The 13,906-nt window shown below is 45.6% G+C and overlaps 2 protein-coding genes across 2 annotated transcripts; one reads left to right on the top strand and one right to left on the bottom strand.

Moving 5' to 3' along the window:
- Nucleotides 1-4,789: 4,789 nt before the first annotated feature.
- Nucleotides 4,790-6,798, bottom strand: LOC136465762 (uncharacterized). The gene is made up of 3 exons (XM_066464371.1): nucleotides 6,674-6,798; nucleotides 6,560-6,566; nucleotides 4,790-5,989 (listed from the first exon to the last, which is right to left on the bottom strand). The coding sequence occupies exons 1-3, from the start codon at nucleotides 6,796-6,798 to the stop codon at nucleotides 4,790-4,792; spliced, it is 1,332 nt and encodes a 443-aa protein (XP_066320468.1).
- Nucleotides 6,799-8,452: 1,654 nt separating this feature from the next.
- On the top strand, nucleotides 8,453-12,295 carry LOC136463619 (uncharacterized). The gene is made up of 2 exons (XM_066462600.1): nucleotides 8,453-8,715; nucleotides 10,579-12,295. Exon 2 carries the CDS (start codon nucleotides 10,607-10,609, stop codon nucleotides 11,681-11,683), a length of 1,077 nt encoding a protein of 358 aa, XP_066318697.1. The 5' UTR covers nucleotides 8,453-8,715; nucleotides 10,579-10,606; the 3' UTR covers nucleotides 11,684-12,295.
- Nucleotides 12,296-13,906: the final 1,611 nt, after the last annotated feature.

Here is a 13,906-nt window from a genome sequence, read left to right as displayed (position 1 = left end):
ACCCACATTACAAGCACTGACTTGAATTGCATCCAGGGCCGTCGATTCACTGCTCACCGCAAACCCTAGCCGATTTGGTGGTTCCCCACGTGTTGCTTCTCTTTTCTTCGGATCGCTGGTTCGTTAGATAGCAAGCTAGTCGTTTCAATTTCGTATCTAAATTGCTTGCTTCCTAGGGTTTCGCATCTATTAGATATATTGTATTTATTTGTATATCCTATCTATTCCATCGTGCAGCGAGTCGGTGCCGTTGAGGTGTTAGTGATAGTTGTCAGTTAACTTGGGGCCAAGCTCACGAGTACGGATCGAGGCCAAGCCTCGGAAGCGATAGATTGATAGTTGATCTTTGTCAGCGGCAGTTTTTCTTTAGATTATCAGATGGCTCGCACGAAGAATGTTAGTGGTAGTCTCGGTGATGAGGATCGGAGGCCCCCGCCTCACTAGCCTGTAGATCCAAAAGGCAAGGTGATGAAGAAGCTAGCAACCAGGAAGCACAAATATCTAGATGCTGAGATAGCGAGAGCAGCTGTAATCGCTGAGACTATAGACCGTACCAAGAGAGGAGGTGCTCGCAGTGGAGTTGTTATTGTAGATCCGCTTCCGCCAGGAGCGATGGAGAGAATCGAGCGTGTTGAGCACCTTCATGGTGGTCCATCTAGGACTGTCATGATTGTAGGATGGTGTCATGCTATTGATGAGGTTCAGCCTTAGGGGGAGTCACAACAGCAGGCACCGCCAGCAGAGCAAACTCAGGAAAGTCCGGAGAGATAGTAGGCAGAGGAGATAGAGCAGGCACCACAGTCATAGTTACACCACTCTGGTCATACCTGTGTTCCAGTTACACCTAGGTCGGACACACAGCGGAGGGGTTCTCGTCCACCGCCTAGACCACAGGGTCTGCCTCCAGTGACCCATCTTGACTTGAGGGCCACCATGGCCAAGCAGGTATAGCAGCTGAGGTTCGTGGACTTTGAGGTGTGGTTTCCCCTGAGGAGGGATGAGAGAGCTTCAGAGGGCTTCTACACTCCACTGTAGGAGGACTTCTACAATGCTTATCTCAATAGTGGGGCAGTTTTCATATCTTAGAGGGTGTGCCATATTGATTCTATAGTTGCAGCAGTTGGACAACACATTCGCCCCTACCTTGCATATCTACCAAGGCTGACAGATTTGATTGGACGGACCGGATTATATGTTCCATCTTGGGTTCGTCAGTTCTATGCTTCTCTCTTTATTGACCCGCACCATAACTTTATTCATTTTGCATTCAGAGGTAGAGATTACTGACTAATGAGCACTAGAGCTAGGGAGATACTTAGGCTTCAGGAGCAGCCTGTCAGACTTCATGAGGTTTGCTATAGACAGACAGCACCTCCCAGACGTCCACATGGTGGTTTGGTGCCCCCTACAGATTTAGTTCACCACTGCTTCACTGAGCCCTTTGGAGAGGGATCATGCAGGAACCCCAATGACCTTACTCCTACTGCCAGAGTGCTAGAAGCTATTATGAGGAGGATGCTGCTACTGAGGATGGGGTATCACGAGGGCTTGACTCGCATACTATTGTGGCTGATCAACTCTCTGATGCAGCAGATAGTTTTTGATATCTAGGATCTTATTCTATCAGAGATGGAGGACACTATAGCTGAGGGCTTTAGAGGTCATAGGCAGCTACCCTATGCTCACTGGATTACATTCCTTATCCACAGAGCAGTCACAGTGAGGCCGCTAGAGATGCTTGCTAAGTATAGTGGTGCCACCATAGAGTTCCCTGCCTATAACATGACTCAGATGATCAGGCATAGTACACCTATAGCACCTAATCAGCCACGCCGATGTCCTGAGGTGCTAGAGACTGCAGTCTAGCAGGATGATATTATCAAGGGCATAGTAGCTACTGAGGAGGAGGAGCTTGCTCAGCAGGAGGGAGTGGTCATGAGCGACCCTAGTGACAGTTCTGATGATGACTACCAGCCCATCCCTCGGATGCCTCCTTAGTGACATGACCATGAGGCTGGCAGCTCCAGTTCAGCGCCACCTGCCCCATAGACAGACCTCGCTCTCCTTGCTATACTTGAGTGGATGAGGCAGGACCAGGCACGCTAGGCTTAGGAGATAGTTGCTATATTTGCTCAGTTCTAGACTCAGCAGGATGAGTTCTAGTGCTAGCAGCAGGCGATCTAGTAGCAGTAGCTAGCTATACATCAGTAGACGTAGGCTCTACAATAGCAACAGTAGGCCATGCATCAGCAGTAGATCCTCATGCAACAGTAGCTACTTGGATTTATGCAACATGTAGTGATAGCTATTGGAGCTCCATTGCCACAGCCTTCGCCCCAGCTTGGTCAGACTACCACTACCTCTATGACTCCAGTGTTACAGCCTAGTGGGCTTTAGAGTTAGGGACAACCACCAGCACAGTTTGCTTCACCAACAGAGCAGGTGTCCCAGTATTTTGCTATGTCACTACCAGCCCCACAGTTCACACCTCTTCAAACGGGCTTCACACTGGATGAGACACCCTCGCTGCTAGTGCCAGAGACCACAGTGTCCAGGATCCTTGGTGCTTCCTTTAGTGAGTTGACAAGGATGCCTACTCCTCCATATCTACATGTCCTAGGTCCTTCTACAGTTGCACCAGTTACCAGGACTACAGAGACGCTCCCTTCCTCAGTGGCATCATCAGAGCCTACTATTGTCATACCAGCTTAGTCTACAGCAGCTCTAGTTCCTGATCCAACCTAGACAGCAACAACATCGCTTCTAGCTAAGAGGTTTAGACTGCTCAGATCTCCGGATTAGATGATGATGGCACCTAGTTCCAGCTCGCTCCTCGTACCTCAGCGCCCGGCTCGTCTGCTGCAGCCCCGTCGACCGACCCTTAGGTTTTGGTGTTTAACGCCAAAGGAGGAGAGGGTTTGAGTATGATAGACTTAGGGGGAGCTTAGTAATTATATTAGCTTATATATTACATTTGGTGTTTTTATGTGTGATACACTATTATGCATTCATCATGTGTTTACTCTTATGCATTAAAACTATATTTATGTGATATATGTGATAGTGATATCTACGTGATCATGATATATGACATGTGTGCTCTCTACTTTGAATTATTTATATATCATATCACTTGTGTTATGCTCATTTGCCTTTGCTTCCGCTTTTTACTCCGATGCAAATGAGCTTTATTACTTGTACTCATGCTTAATTCATATCTTTTAAGTACATTATGATGGCTTGGGTCATATAAGCTTGTCTAACAGGGTCATATAAGCTTGTCTAACACTTTTGTTCTTATTGCCAAAAACTTATATGATCCAAGCATGTTAAAAACCTCATCTCTTTCACATACTCGAGGTGGTATTGTCATCCATCACTAAAAAGGGGGAGATTGAAAGCATCTAGGCCCCTAGTTGGGTTTTGGTGATTAATGATGATACAAGATTACTATGACTAACATGTGTTTTATAGAGGCAATTAAGTTAGGTCATGGTAATGGAGATCAATTGGGCAATCAAGGTGGTCATGCCCCTACGATGGAAATCATTTTGGTTTTCAAAGGATGGACGACAAGGTTAAGGATGGACTAGTTCTAAGTGTCGATTGGAGTTGGAGAGACACTTAGAATAGTTTAGGACTTTGTTTTTCCTTTGGCCATACTATTAAGGGGGTATGGATGGGTAGCTTGACCTAGGTGAGTCTAGTGAGTAAGGTGTGGTGCATACTTGTTAAAACTAGCACTAGGTAGCTCCAAAATAGCCCTTAGATCCAATGGAGCAAACTTCATTCACATATGATCAAGAGTTGGAAGTGAATGGAGGGTCAAATACTAACTGGACGCTAGCTCCGGGTTGACCGGACGCTGGCACAGAGTCCGATCAGTTCATTTGACCAAGGTGAAATCATCTGGTGCGATCGGACGCTGAGAGGTGAAGTGACCGGACGCTGAGAGCCTACGTCCGGTCGACTCCAATAAGGTTTCAGAGAGGGAAATCATGACCGGACGCTGGCCAGCGTCCGGTCACACTGTAAACACTGGAGTTCGGGGTATACTAACTGAAGCGTCCGGTCACCCCACAGAGGCACATAACGGTTTGTTTTTCAGCCCATGTTATAAATAGAAGCTCCACTCATGTGTGGGGGTACTTTTGCTCATTCCAACAGCTGAGAAACACCTTTAAGAGTGCCAAAGAGAGCAAGGTCCTAGTGAGGTGATTGAGATTTGAAAATCCCAAAGAGAGCCCTCATTAGTGAGATCAAGAGTAGCAAAGTGTGCATCCACCCTTCTCATTAGGCTTGTCATGGTCAAGTGAGAGTTCGTGCTTGTTACTCTTGGTGATCATCATCACCTAGATGGCTTGGTGGTGATTGGGAGCTTGGTAATCATCCAAAAGCTTGTGGATGACCCAACTCAAGTTGTGAGCGGTTGTGGGTGATTCACTGCAACAGAGTGTTAAAGAATCAACTCATAGAGAGCACTTGATCCTTGCACAGATCAAGGGGGAGCTACACCCTTGCACGGGTGCTCCAACGAGGACTAGTGGGGAGTGGTGACTCTCCGATACCTCGGCAAAACATCGCCGTGTTTCCTCTCCTCTCTTTACTTTGAGCATTTACTTTGAGCAATTCAATTCTTGTCATTTACATTCATAGAATTGCCATGTTAGAGTAGGATTGGAACTTAGGTTGCTAAACTTTTGTGCGTTAGTTCAATAGAAACACTTTCTAGGCACAAGGGGTTAATTGGGCTAACCATAGGACTTAATTATTGTAAAGAAATTTAGAATTAGCCCAATTCACCTCCCCTCTTGGGCATCTTGATCATTTCAACCATGTTTACAAAGCCTGTGCCAAGGGCCTTGTTTTCTAGCAGGTAGGTGTAGACAACAATGAGGGCTTCGATGGTGAAGCCATGCATCTCCATGACTGCAAGATAGAGGTTAGGATCCACATGTGCAGGACCTATCTCCGTAAGTGCATTAGCCACATTATTGATAGCATCTGTCATATTGGTCATCATAAGCATCTCATCTTCACTGAAGTTGGGCCTCTTCCTCTTTCCCCCAACTATTGATGTGGGTGGCTCAATGGCCTTGCTGCCCTCACCAACCTCAGTGGTGGTTTTCACATCAGTAGCATAGGTGAATCCATTGCCCTCTATCTTAGCTTCCACACTGTCAGCTTGGTTGACACCAAGAGGCTCACTAGACCCTATGGCATACATACCAGTAGCCATAGCACTACCAAAGATGGTCTCTATCTCAGTATAGAATCTGATAGGTGTGTTGAGGAACTCATCATCCTTAGGGTGGTCCTGCAGGCATTTTATTTGGATAAGCAAATAGGAAAGATGAGAAACAGTGACTACAAGTGTTGATGATTCATTGTCTACCTTGCAGTGCCCAAGGTAGTGCTCTCGTTCCAGGATAATGGCATGGGTGTCCTGATCAAATAGTGCACCACTAAGGTCCTTCAACTTGCAAACCCTAGCCCACTTCTGCCTCCACTTCCTCAAGTGGTTGTACACTTGAGTAGGGCTCACAACCTCACTAGTATACTCCCTAAGAAGCTTTGCCACTGAGTTCACATCCTTATCCTTAAAGCACTTGTCAGCCCTACTCCCATCAGACACAATTTGGACCATCCTCCTAAGGACAAACCTAGATGAGTTGTTATTCCACCTCATGGGGGGCATTGCACCACCAGCACCCCCCTGGGCAGGCACTTCCATAGGTGCATCACCCTTCACATGAACCACATTAGGTGTAGCCCCTACAACAACACCAGCAGCAGCTACTACAGTAGTTACTGCCCTAGGAGGAGCTGCTACAGCAGCCCCAACTCCTGTTGGCCCTCCAGCAACCCCACCAAGCAAGTCAGCAGCAGATGCAAACCCAGCAACACTAGCAGACCCAGCAGCACCAAGTGAAGCCATCCTAAATAGGTTACCAGCCAAGCATGGAGTACACCATATGGAAACATACAACTTGAACAACAGATAAAAGAAAGGAAATTATTAACAAGCAGGTTTTAGACATGTCCATCAAATATTACATGAGCAATACCCATACATGAGTTCCATACCAGGGTGTCCAAATCAAGTTATACATGAACTAAATGACAAACTAAATTCTAGAGGTCCCCTACCAGCACACATGGCATTACAAATGCCATCCCTCCTAAGGGCCATCCCAGTAGAATCCTGGGACAACATGTCTCCCAGAGGTTGGGTATCATGTGCCTCAGGAAGGGAACCTTCAAAGCTATCCTCTGCAGACACAACTTGGTCTTTTCCAAAGCCAAGTATCCAATTGTGGAGAATGCAGCATGCCAAGAAAACCTTGACTTGAGTCTTGTAAGTATGGAAGGGTTTGTTGTCAAGCATCCTAAATCTGTTCTTGAGTGCACCAAAGGCCCTCTCCACAGTCACCCTAAGTGAAGAGTGCCTTAGGTTGAACAGCTCCTTTGCATTGGTGGGGTAATTGTGGCTCCCATATTCAGACAAATGGTACCTGACCCCTCTATAATGGGGAGGAAACTAGTGCGGCATGCATACCCAGCAACTACAAGGTAGAATTTGTCTACAAGTGAACCAAACATTGACTATAGTGAATGTGCTTGGTAGTGCATGGACATACGTGAATGTGTATTTATTACACAATTTAGTTACCTTTCTAGAACAGTGAACCCATCATCCCTCTTAATTGCATCAGCAAGTATCAGTGCATCATGAGCAAACCCCTCCCAGCCAGCAAGAACATAGGTGAACTTTAGATCAAAGTCCACAGCAACCATAACATTTTATGTGGGATTGCTTTTCCTACCCCTGAAAGCCTGCTGCATGTATCTAGACACCCTTACCAACACATGTGTGCCATCAATGGCACCAATGCAGTCCTAAAAGTGGGATAACAACTGTTAAGTACCACTAGTTGTTTAAATTGGCACATTAACATGAATTATATTTACCTGCAGGAATGGGTACCATCTGTGGCTTCCCATTTTTTTGGATGGATGGAGGTGCTAGGAGGCTTGATTATTTCTGCCCTAAGCTCACCAACAGCAAACAAGACTTGGTGGAATATCCTACGAATAGTCTCAATGGATCTCCTGAAGGACTGGTGGACAACCCTAAACCTCTGGTTGTGCCCAACAACATGGAGGAACATTGCAACCTATTCCTCCATTGAGCACTCCCTAGTCTCTTTTACAAGGTCCCTTTGTCTAAATAGGTTGCATAGATGGAAAAAGGGGGCTCTGGTCATACGAAACATAGCTAGGCATTCAGCATCAGTGGAGTTGTAGATCATTTGGAGGGTATTTTGTCTGTGCTTTTTAGCAACAGACCTAGGACCGTAAACTATTGGCTCTTCTTCGACCCTAAGCCTCCTAAACCTAGTCATTAGAAAGGATAGCATGACCACAACCATGGCTGCAGCTTGTCTCGCCATCAAATGACGATGTTCATAGGGATCCATCTACAAAGCAATGAATATTGACATATATAACTCAGATGTAATCTGGCCTCAACATGCATGAGTGAGCATTCAACAACAAAAAATAGCACAACTACATAGGAAAAAAATGCCTCCAGTGCATGGATATTTTCATCATCGACCGTAACAATATATCAAACGAAAAAAACATGAGCAAAAGCATGGATCCGTGCAAATCAAACAACTTTATCACAAACAACAACATGATTGAGCTCAATGTACTCAGAATAGGCAACAATAGATCCAAAATAACCAAACCATGCATCATTTCCATAGGCGCATCCAAACCCTAGGGACGAACAAAACCCTAACATAGCAAGAATGGGGAAATGGGGTCAATTTCACCTCGGGGTGGTTGTTGGAGCTTTCGAGGTGCTCGGAACGTAGAGGAAGAAGAGCAGCCGGTGGAGAGGTGCCAAATCTGGAAGGAAAGGAGGCAGATCTGCAGCCACCAACACCAACCGCACCAACAGAGTCGAGGAAGACTAAGGAGGAACAACACCGCCTCCACGGAGCCCGAGAGGAGACGGAGCGGCCACGCGGCGAACCAGACCCGATGGCGACGAACGGAGACAAGGCCCAGGGATGCAGGGCACCGCCACAACGGCCACCAAACTCACCAAATCCTCCGGTCACTCAACGGGATTACGGTGGGGAAGGAAGGGAACAAGGTCGGGAAATGGAGGAGAGGAAGACGAAGCTGGGAGGGAGCAACTTATAAAGACGGCGCGGCGGGGGAGGAAGGGAGGCGCACGGACATTTCCGGCTTCCCCCGCAAGCCCAGGCGAGCGCGCGTGAAGGAGCCGCCGCCGTCGAAATTCACCCGGGAGGAAACGGAGAGAGCCGAGCCTTGGATAATCTCGTTTCCTGACGTGCACCGCGGTGGCCCGGCTCCCAGGGGGCCATGAGATATCAAACACGAGCAACTGGGGGGGGGGGGGGCCTTTGGGCCAATACCAATATCAAACACGCCCAATGAGATTAGTGGCCCGGAAGGCCGGAAATCTTCACCCAGCGGCCTGCTTTTGTTCTCCAGTCCAGTTGCCCCAAGTATACTCTCGCTCTCTCTCGGTTCTCGCGTCCCGTGCCCCTCCCTCCCGTGCGCGCTCTCTCTCTCTGGTGGCGACGAGGCGACGATTGGGCGGTCGCCGCCGCCCTACGCTAGGTGCCCAAGTCTCCATCTTTGTGACCTTCACCGGTGACGAGCACCCACCAGGTTCGCCCACCCCTTCTCTTCCATTCCTGCTGTGCGAAACCCGAGCACCCAAGCTCTTTGTATTCGGATCTGACCTGATCCGTTTACAAGTGTAGTATACATGTATTATGCTTATGCGCACAATTCTTTTTTTTGTTGTTTTTGCAAAAAATATTGGGTGTAGATGTGTACACCCTTGCCCTTTAGTGGGTCTGCCTCCTGTTTGTACTGAGTATCAGTTTGCTTAGGATTTGGTCGTAATCTTTAGGGGATTGCTTAGTGAAATCCACTAGCCTGACAGACCAAAGCATACCTTATAGTAGGAAATACTGGATGCCAAGGGCAATTGTTATCTGGTCTATAAAAAAAATCAAACCTTTTATCACTATTACCACTATTTCTGACATAATGGTATTATCTCCATGAAGAAACGGTGGCAGGGACCATAGGAACATATTATTTTAACCCTTGAAGTTGACTTTTAATACTCTGTTTTTGGTGTGAGTGTCAGTAAACTTGAGCATTGCCATCAGTTACGGTTACGGTGTTATACTTGAGATACTTGGTGCGACTTAGAACAAAACATAGTATTTTGCGTTACCTTGTACAAACCTTTTCTTTTCTTTGTCTGGATCTTCTGAGAGATGGAAGCAACTCACTCCCTCTACATGCGGCTCGGCTCCATATCTCGGGTATGTTTGGATGCTGACCTTATCCAAACCTTGCCTCAACTTGCCAGGCAAGGAAACGAAACATAGTTTAGTGTTTGGATCTCTGGCAAGCTTCCTCGTCTTTTGTGCTGGCAAGGTTTTTCCTTGCAATCCCATGCTAGCCAATTTGGCTCTCCCATCCTGGCAAGGGTAAGTCTAGTTTGGTCCCCCTGCTGGCAATGTGAGGCGAGGCTACCTGAGGAACCAAACTGACCTAAAGTTTTTTCCCTTTCTATTTGTTTTGTTCATAACACTACCTTTGTTACCTAACTGGCAGTGCACTGTTGCATTGTTGCTCACTCTAGCGGGAAAAAACTTTACTAGCTCCTTTGATTTTTCTTTGTCATTTTATCTTGTCAAAGTGTGTTTTTTGTTTGTCGTTATATGATTTCAAGAAGAGACAGCTACATTCCCCTACCATATTGAGCTTGCTACATTTTTCCAATATGCAATTCCTTTGTTCATTGGGTATCATGTGTGGTTGAAGAGACATGCAATTCCCCTACCCTATTGAGTGCTACACTTGGGTAATAGTGATATGCTACAGCTTTTCTTAATACCTGCGCACAAAGCTAAACAGACAAAAAATTTACTAGCAGTCAAAGTTTATTAAGCATAGCATATTGTCTGGACTTTGTGGTATGCTTGGCAAATTCTTTCCAAAAGGATAGCAGAAAACTAAACTACAAAAATTGTAAAACTGGTGGTTTCACAAATACATTTTTCCGTTACTTGAAATGTATTTCCATTTCTTGATAACTGCTATTACAAATAACTTTAACAATTTGTGCATTTCATTGTGATATGTGCGTTTGAAGATGCGCACTGACAATTTGTATGGATGCCTATTGTCCGACATGTTGGTCAAGTTGGTCCTACGTAAGGGTAGGGAATTTTGGGAGACTTTATTTACTTTATTTCTTGCTTATCAAAGTAGCCTCTACCTTTCCTATAAATAGGACTATACGGATCCTATCAGCTTAACATTAATAGTAACACTGGTTCAAACAGTATGTAAATAGAGTATCATATTTTACCGAGTCTTGCTAGCAAAATGTGTAAGCTCTTTAAGACTCTAATAGATATGCTTGCTGGAGTGCTGGCCATGATAGCCCAAGCATGCATCAAAATTTGTAGTCTAATGTATACATTATTTTCTCTTGCCATTTTGCAGTTGACTTGCACAGCCAGAGCTTTGGAAGATGGCAAGATCACCAAGAGGTAGGAACCTCCAAGCTCGTCAACGTAGGTCAGCTTCTTCAGATGTGCCCTTGTGCTCCTGGAAGACGGAAGGAACAAACAAAGGAAATGATATGTCAGTGACCTCTGAGAAGAATGAATGGAAAGGAGCCACTTGCCCAGTTTGCTTGGAGCATCCACATGATGCTGTCCTCCTCCTGTGTACCTCTCACCACAAGGGCTGCCGACCATATATGTGTGGTACCAACTACCGTCATTCTAACTGCCTTGAACACTTTAAAGAAGCTTACACAAAGGAAAAAATGGCTCTTGGTGTTTCGGCTGAGTCTGCACCTGGCCTTCCATTATCCTCGAGCACACTGCCATCAAGCAAGCAGCCATGTGTAATGGAACTTGCCTGCCCTCTCTGCCGTGGAGAGGTTAAAGGATGGACTGTGGTTGAACCTGCGCGTCAGTATCTGAACCGGAAAAGGAGAACTTGCATGCATGATGGGTGCTCATTCCATGGCTCGTATAAGGAGCTTTGCAAGCATGTGAAGTTGAAGCACCCTTCAGCGAAACCTCGTGAAGTTGATCCTGCTATTGCAGATGAGTGGAAAAGGTTTGAATGTGAGAGAGAGCGGCAGGATGCCATCAGCACTATCAGGTCCATGAACCCAGGAGCTGTGATCATGGGGGATTATGTCCTTGAGTTGAATGGTGGTGGCAACAACCATTTGCCCTCGGATGGAGATAACTTTGACTTGGAGGAAAGGCTCAACTTCTTCACATCCTTAGATCGTACTTTGAATGAGCGAATTGACTTGTATGACTCGTCAGATAGTTTGGATGAGGGGTTTGACTTCTTGGCATCCCTGTTTACCCATGGCAGGAGAATCTCTACTGGAGGTCCATTTAGCAGGGCTTATAGAAGACATAGGGAGAGGCCTAGACGATCAACGAATTCTGTTGATGCTTCTCACATTCAGCATGAGTCAGTTAGCACTCAAAGGGGACAGCGTGCTGTTCGGGCTATAGGCAGAACTTCACGGCGGCACCATCCTATGGTGGCTCATATAAGGCCTACACGAGGCAGCTGAGAGATGAAATCACTTAGAGGGGAGGGAGGGGCTTTCATGCTATCCATCTGCAAGGGACGCAAAATAACACACCATGATAAGTTGTTGCTCTGGTGGTTGGAGGTCCATCAGATTCTTCCTTTTCTTTTGTCCCATTGCTGAGACAGCAACTGAGGATATAAGGTTGGATGGAGATGAGGTCTCTGTTTGGCAGATGCTGATGCCTGTATGACGTGCTCTGCGATGTGCATACAGTTTTGGGCTGAAGCAGCTCCACTTTTCCAGTGCTGCCTTTGCATGGATTTTATGAATACCCGTGCCTCGAGCTTCTTTTCCCTTTCTGTTGATCAAAGGAAACTGCAAACAGATGATTGTTTTGTCCGCAATTGCTATTTGAATGTTAGATGTCAGTGTCATGAACAGCATACACATTACTGCTTATGTTCTGGTCTTGTAGTTTTGTATCCGTACGCTGTGGCCTTTGGATGGCTTTGTTGAGTTGATATGTGAGGTCTAGATTTATTTGCCATGAGTGCATCTTCTCGTGGTTCTCTTGCACCGTGCTGCTAGGGTTATTCACCTGGTGGTACACGAAACTGTCAATGCATCTGTGTCTGTTTCATCTGTTGCTTATGGAACTGGTTCCTGTAGTTCTATTTATCTGCTTAAAATGTGTCACGTTTGTTTGGCCGTATAAATCAATCATATATTCATGTTGACACTGCATTTCGATTCTGCATGTCCAATTCCCATATAATTGGTTGTTAACGTTGTCTTCATGTTCAAATGGTGAATGACAGCCACTATACTAATTGATGAGAGGTGGTTCTCGAATCAATGTGGGATGATGTTCACTCACAGGAGGACCTGGTTCTCCTTGCAGATTCGGCCGCCTCCGCATGATTGAAGTTATGAGCAATGGGATAGTGCGTTTTGCTTGTAGGTTCATTTATATTATAAGCTCTGAGATGATGTAAACCTGCATGGACAGGTCTGGTTCATTTGTTTGTAGAACCGTGTAGACAAGATGATCTGATTGGTTTCCTTTAGCGCCGGCCTATCTGTGATGATTATGTTATTTGGGCTTATGCGTGTTAAAATCTAAACTTGCTAGGACGACAATCATCAGGGGCTGATTTAGAAACTTAAATTTGACAGATAACTCATTTTATGCAAGGGAACAGTTAATTGGAATGGCTTGGAAATTCTAAGCTCCACTGGCATGCCGCATAGGTATGGAACCTAAGTCTCCAATAACTCTAGAAACAAATGCCACCTTAAGAGTTTCTGTATACTAATCGATTCAAGTTCATGAAGCATGGGGGTAATGTGGGCTTAGGTTGTTGCTATTGTCCTCGGTTGTTTGTATAGCTAAAGCCTGCCATAGCCAGGCTCAATTTATGTGTGAGCACACCAATTGGATTGCTGAAACAAAAATTAGATGTCACAATACTAAGTCCTTGGGATTTATATGGTTAGATTGGAATGCTCTTAAAATATGAGGCCCTTATTGGATGTGTCCTGTTAAAGCATCAAACCTCTAATCTAGTTTATTGCCTGATTTGTACTATATGTTAGGCAGATTAGATATACGTGATTATGTGAAGCAGAGTGAACGTCTCATTTCTTATCAAATGGAATATTCTTTTGAAACAGTTTATTGCCTGATTTGCTGCCTGGATGGTTGTCTGAAGATGCCTTCTAATTGTTTTGCTGTCATCTGAGAAGTTAATTCTCCCTGACATCTGTGAAGGAAAAAGTTTGAATGTGAAAGCGGCAGGATGCAACCGGCACTGTCACGGCCATGAACCCAGGAGCTGTATTCATGCCATCATGGTGGTGGCAAAAACTGACTGGAGATAACTCTGACTTGGAGGAAAGACTTCAACTTTTTCACGACCTCAGATCACAGACACAGAGTGTGATGATTGACTTGCACGAATCATCAGATGGTAGCTTTGGGTGACGACTTTGACTTCTTGTAGTCTCTACTGGAGATTCGATGATTCATTGAGCAGGGGACAGGGGTTATACAAGACGGAGAGGCCAAGCGAAGTGACATTTTTGTAGCACATATGAACTCAGCCAACCAAACCGAGTGACATTTCTGTCATCAATACTCTCTGTAACAGATGCTTCTAACGTTCTGCATTCCCGGTGCTGTCTTTGCACGGATATTGCACCCTTTCTGCCATTGCAGAAGACAGTGTATTAAGTTGGGATGAAACATGTTTACTCAGCTGA

The sequence above is a fragment of the Miscanthus floridulus genome, chromosome 7 (assembly GCF_019320115.1).
Source record: "Miscanthus floridulus cultivar M001 chromosome 7, ASM1932011v1, whole genome shotgun sequence".
NCBI lineage: Eukaryota > Viridiplantae > Streptophyta > Magnoliopsida > Poales > Poaceae > Miscanthus > Miscanthus floridulus.
The sequence above is the reverse complement of the archived record's forward strand: the minus strand, read 5'-3'. Positions and strand labels throughout refer to the sequence as shown.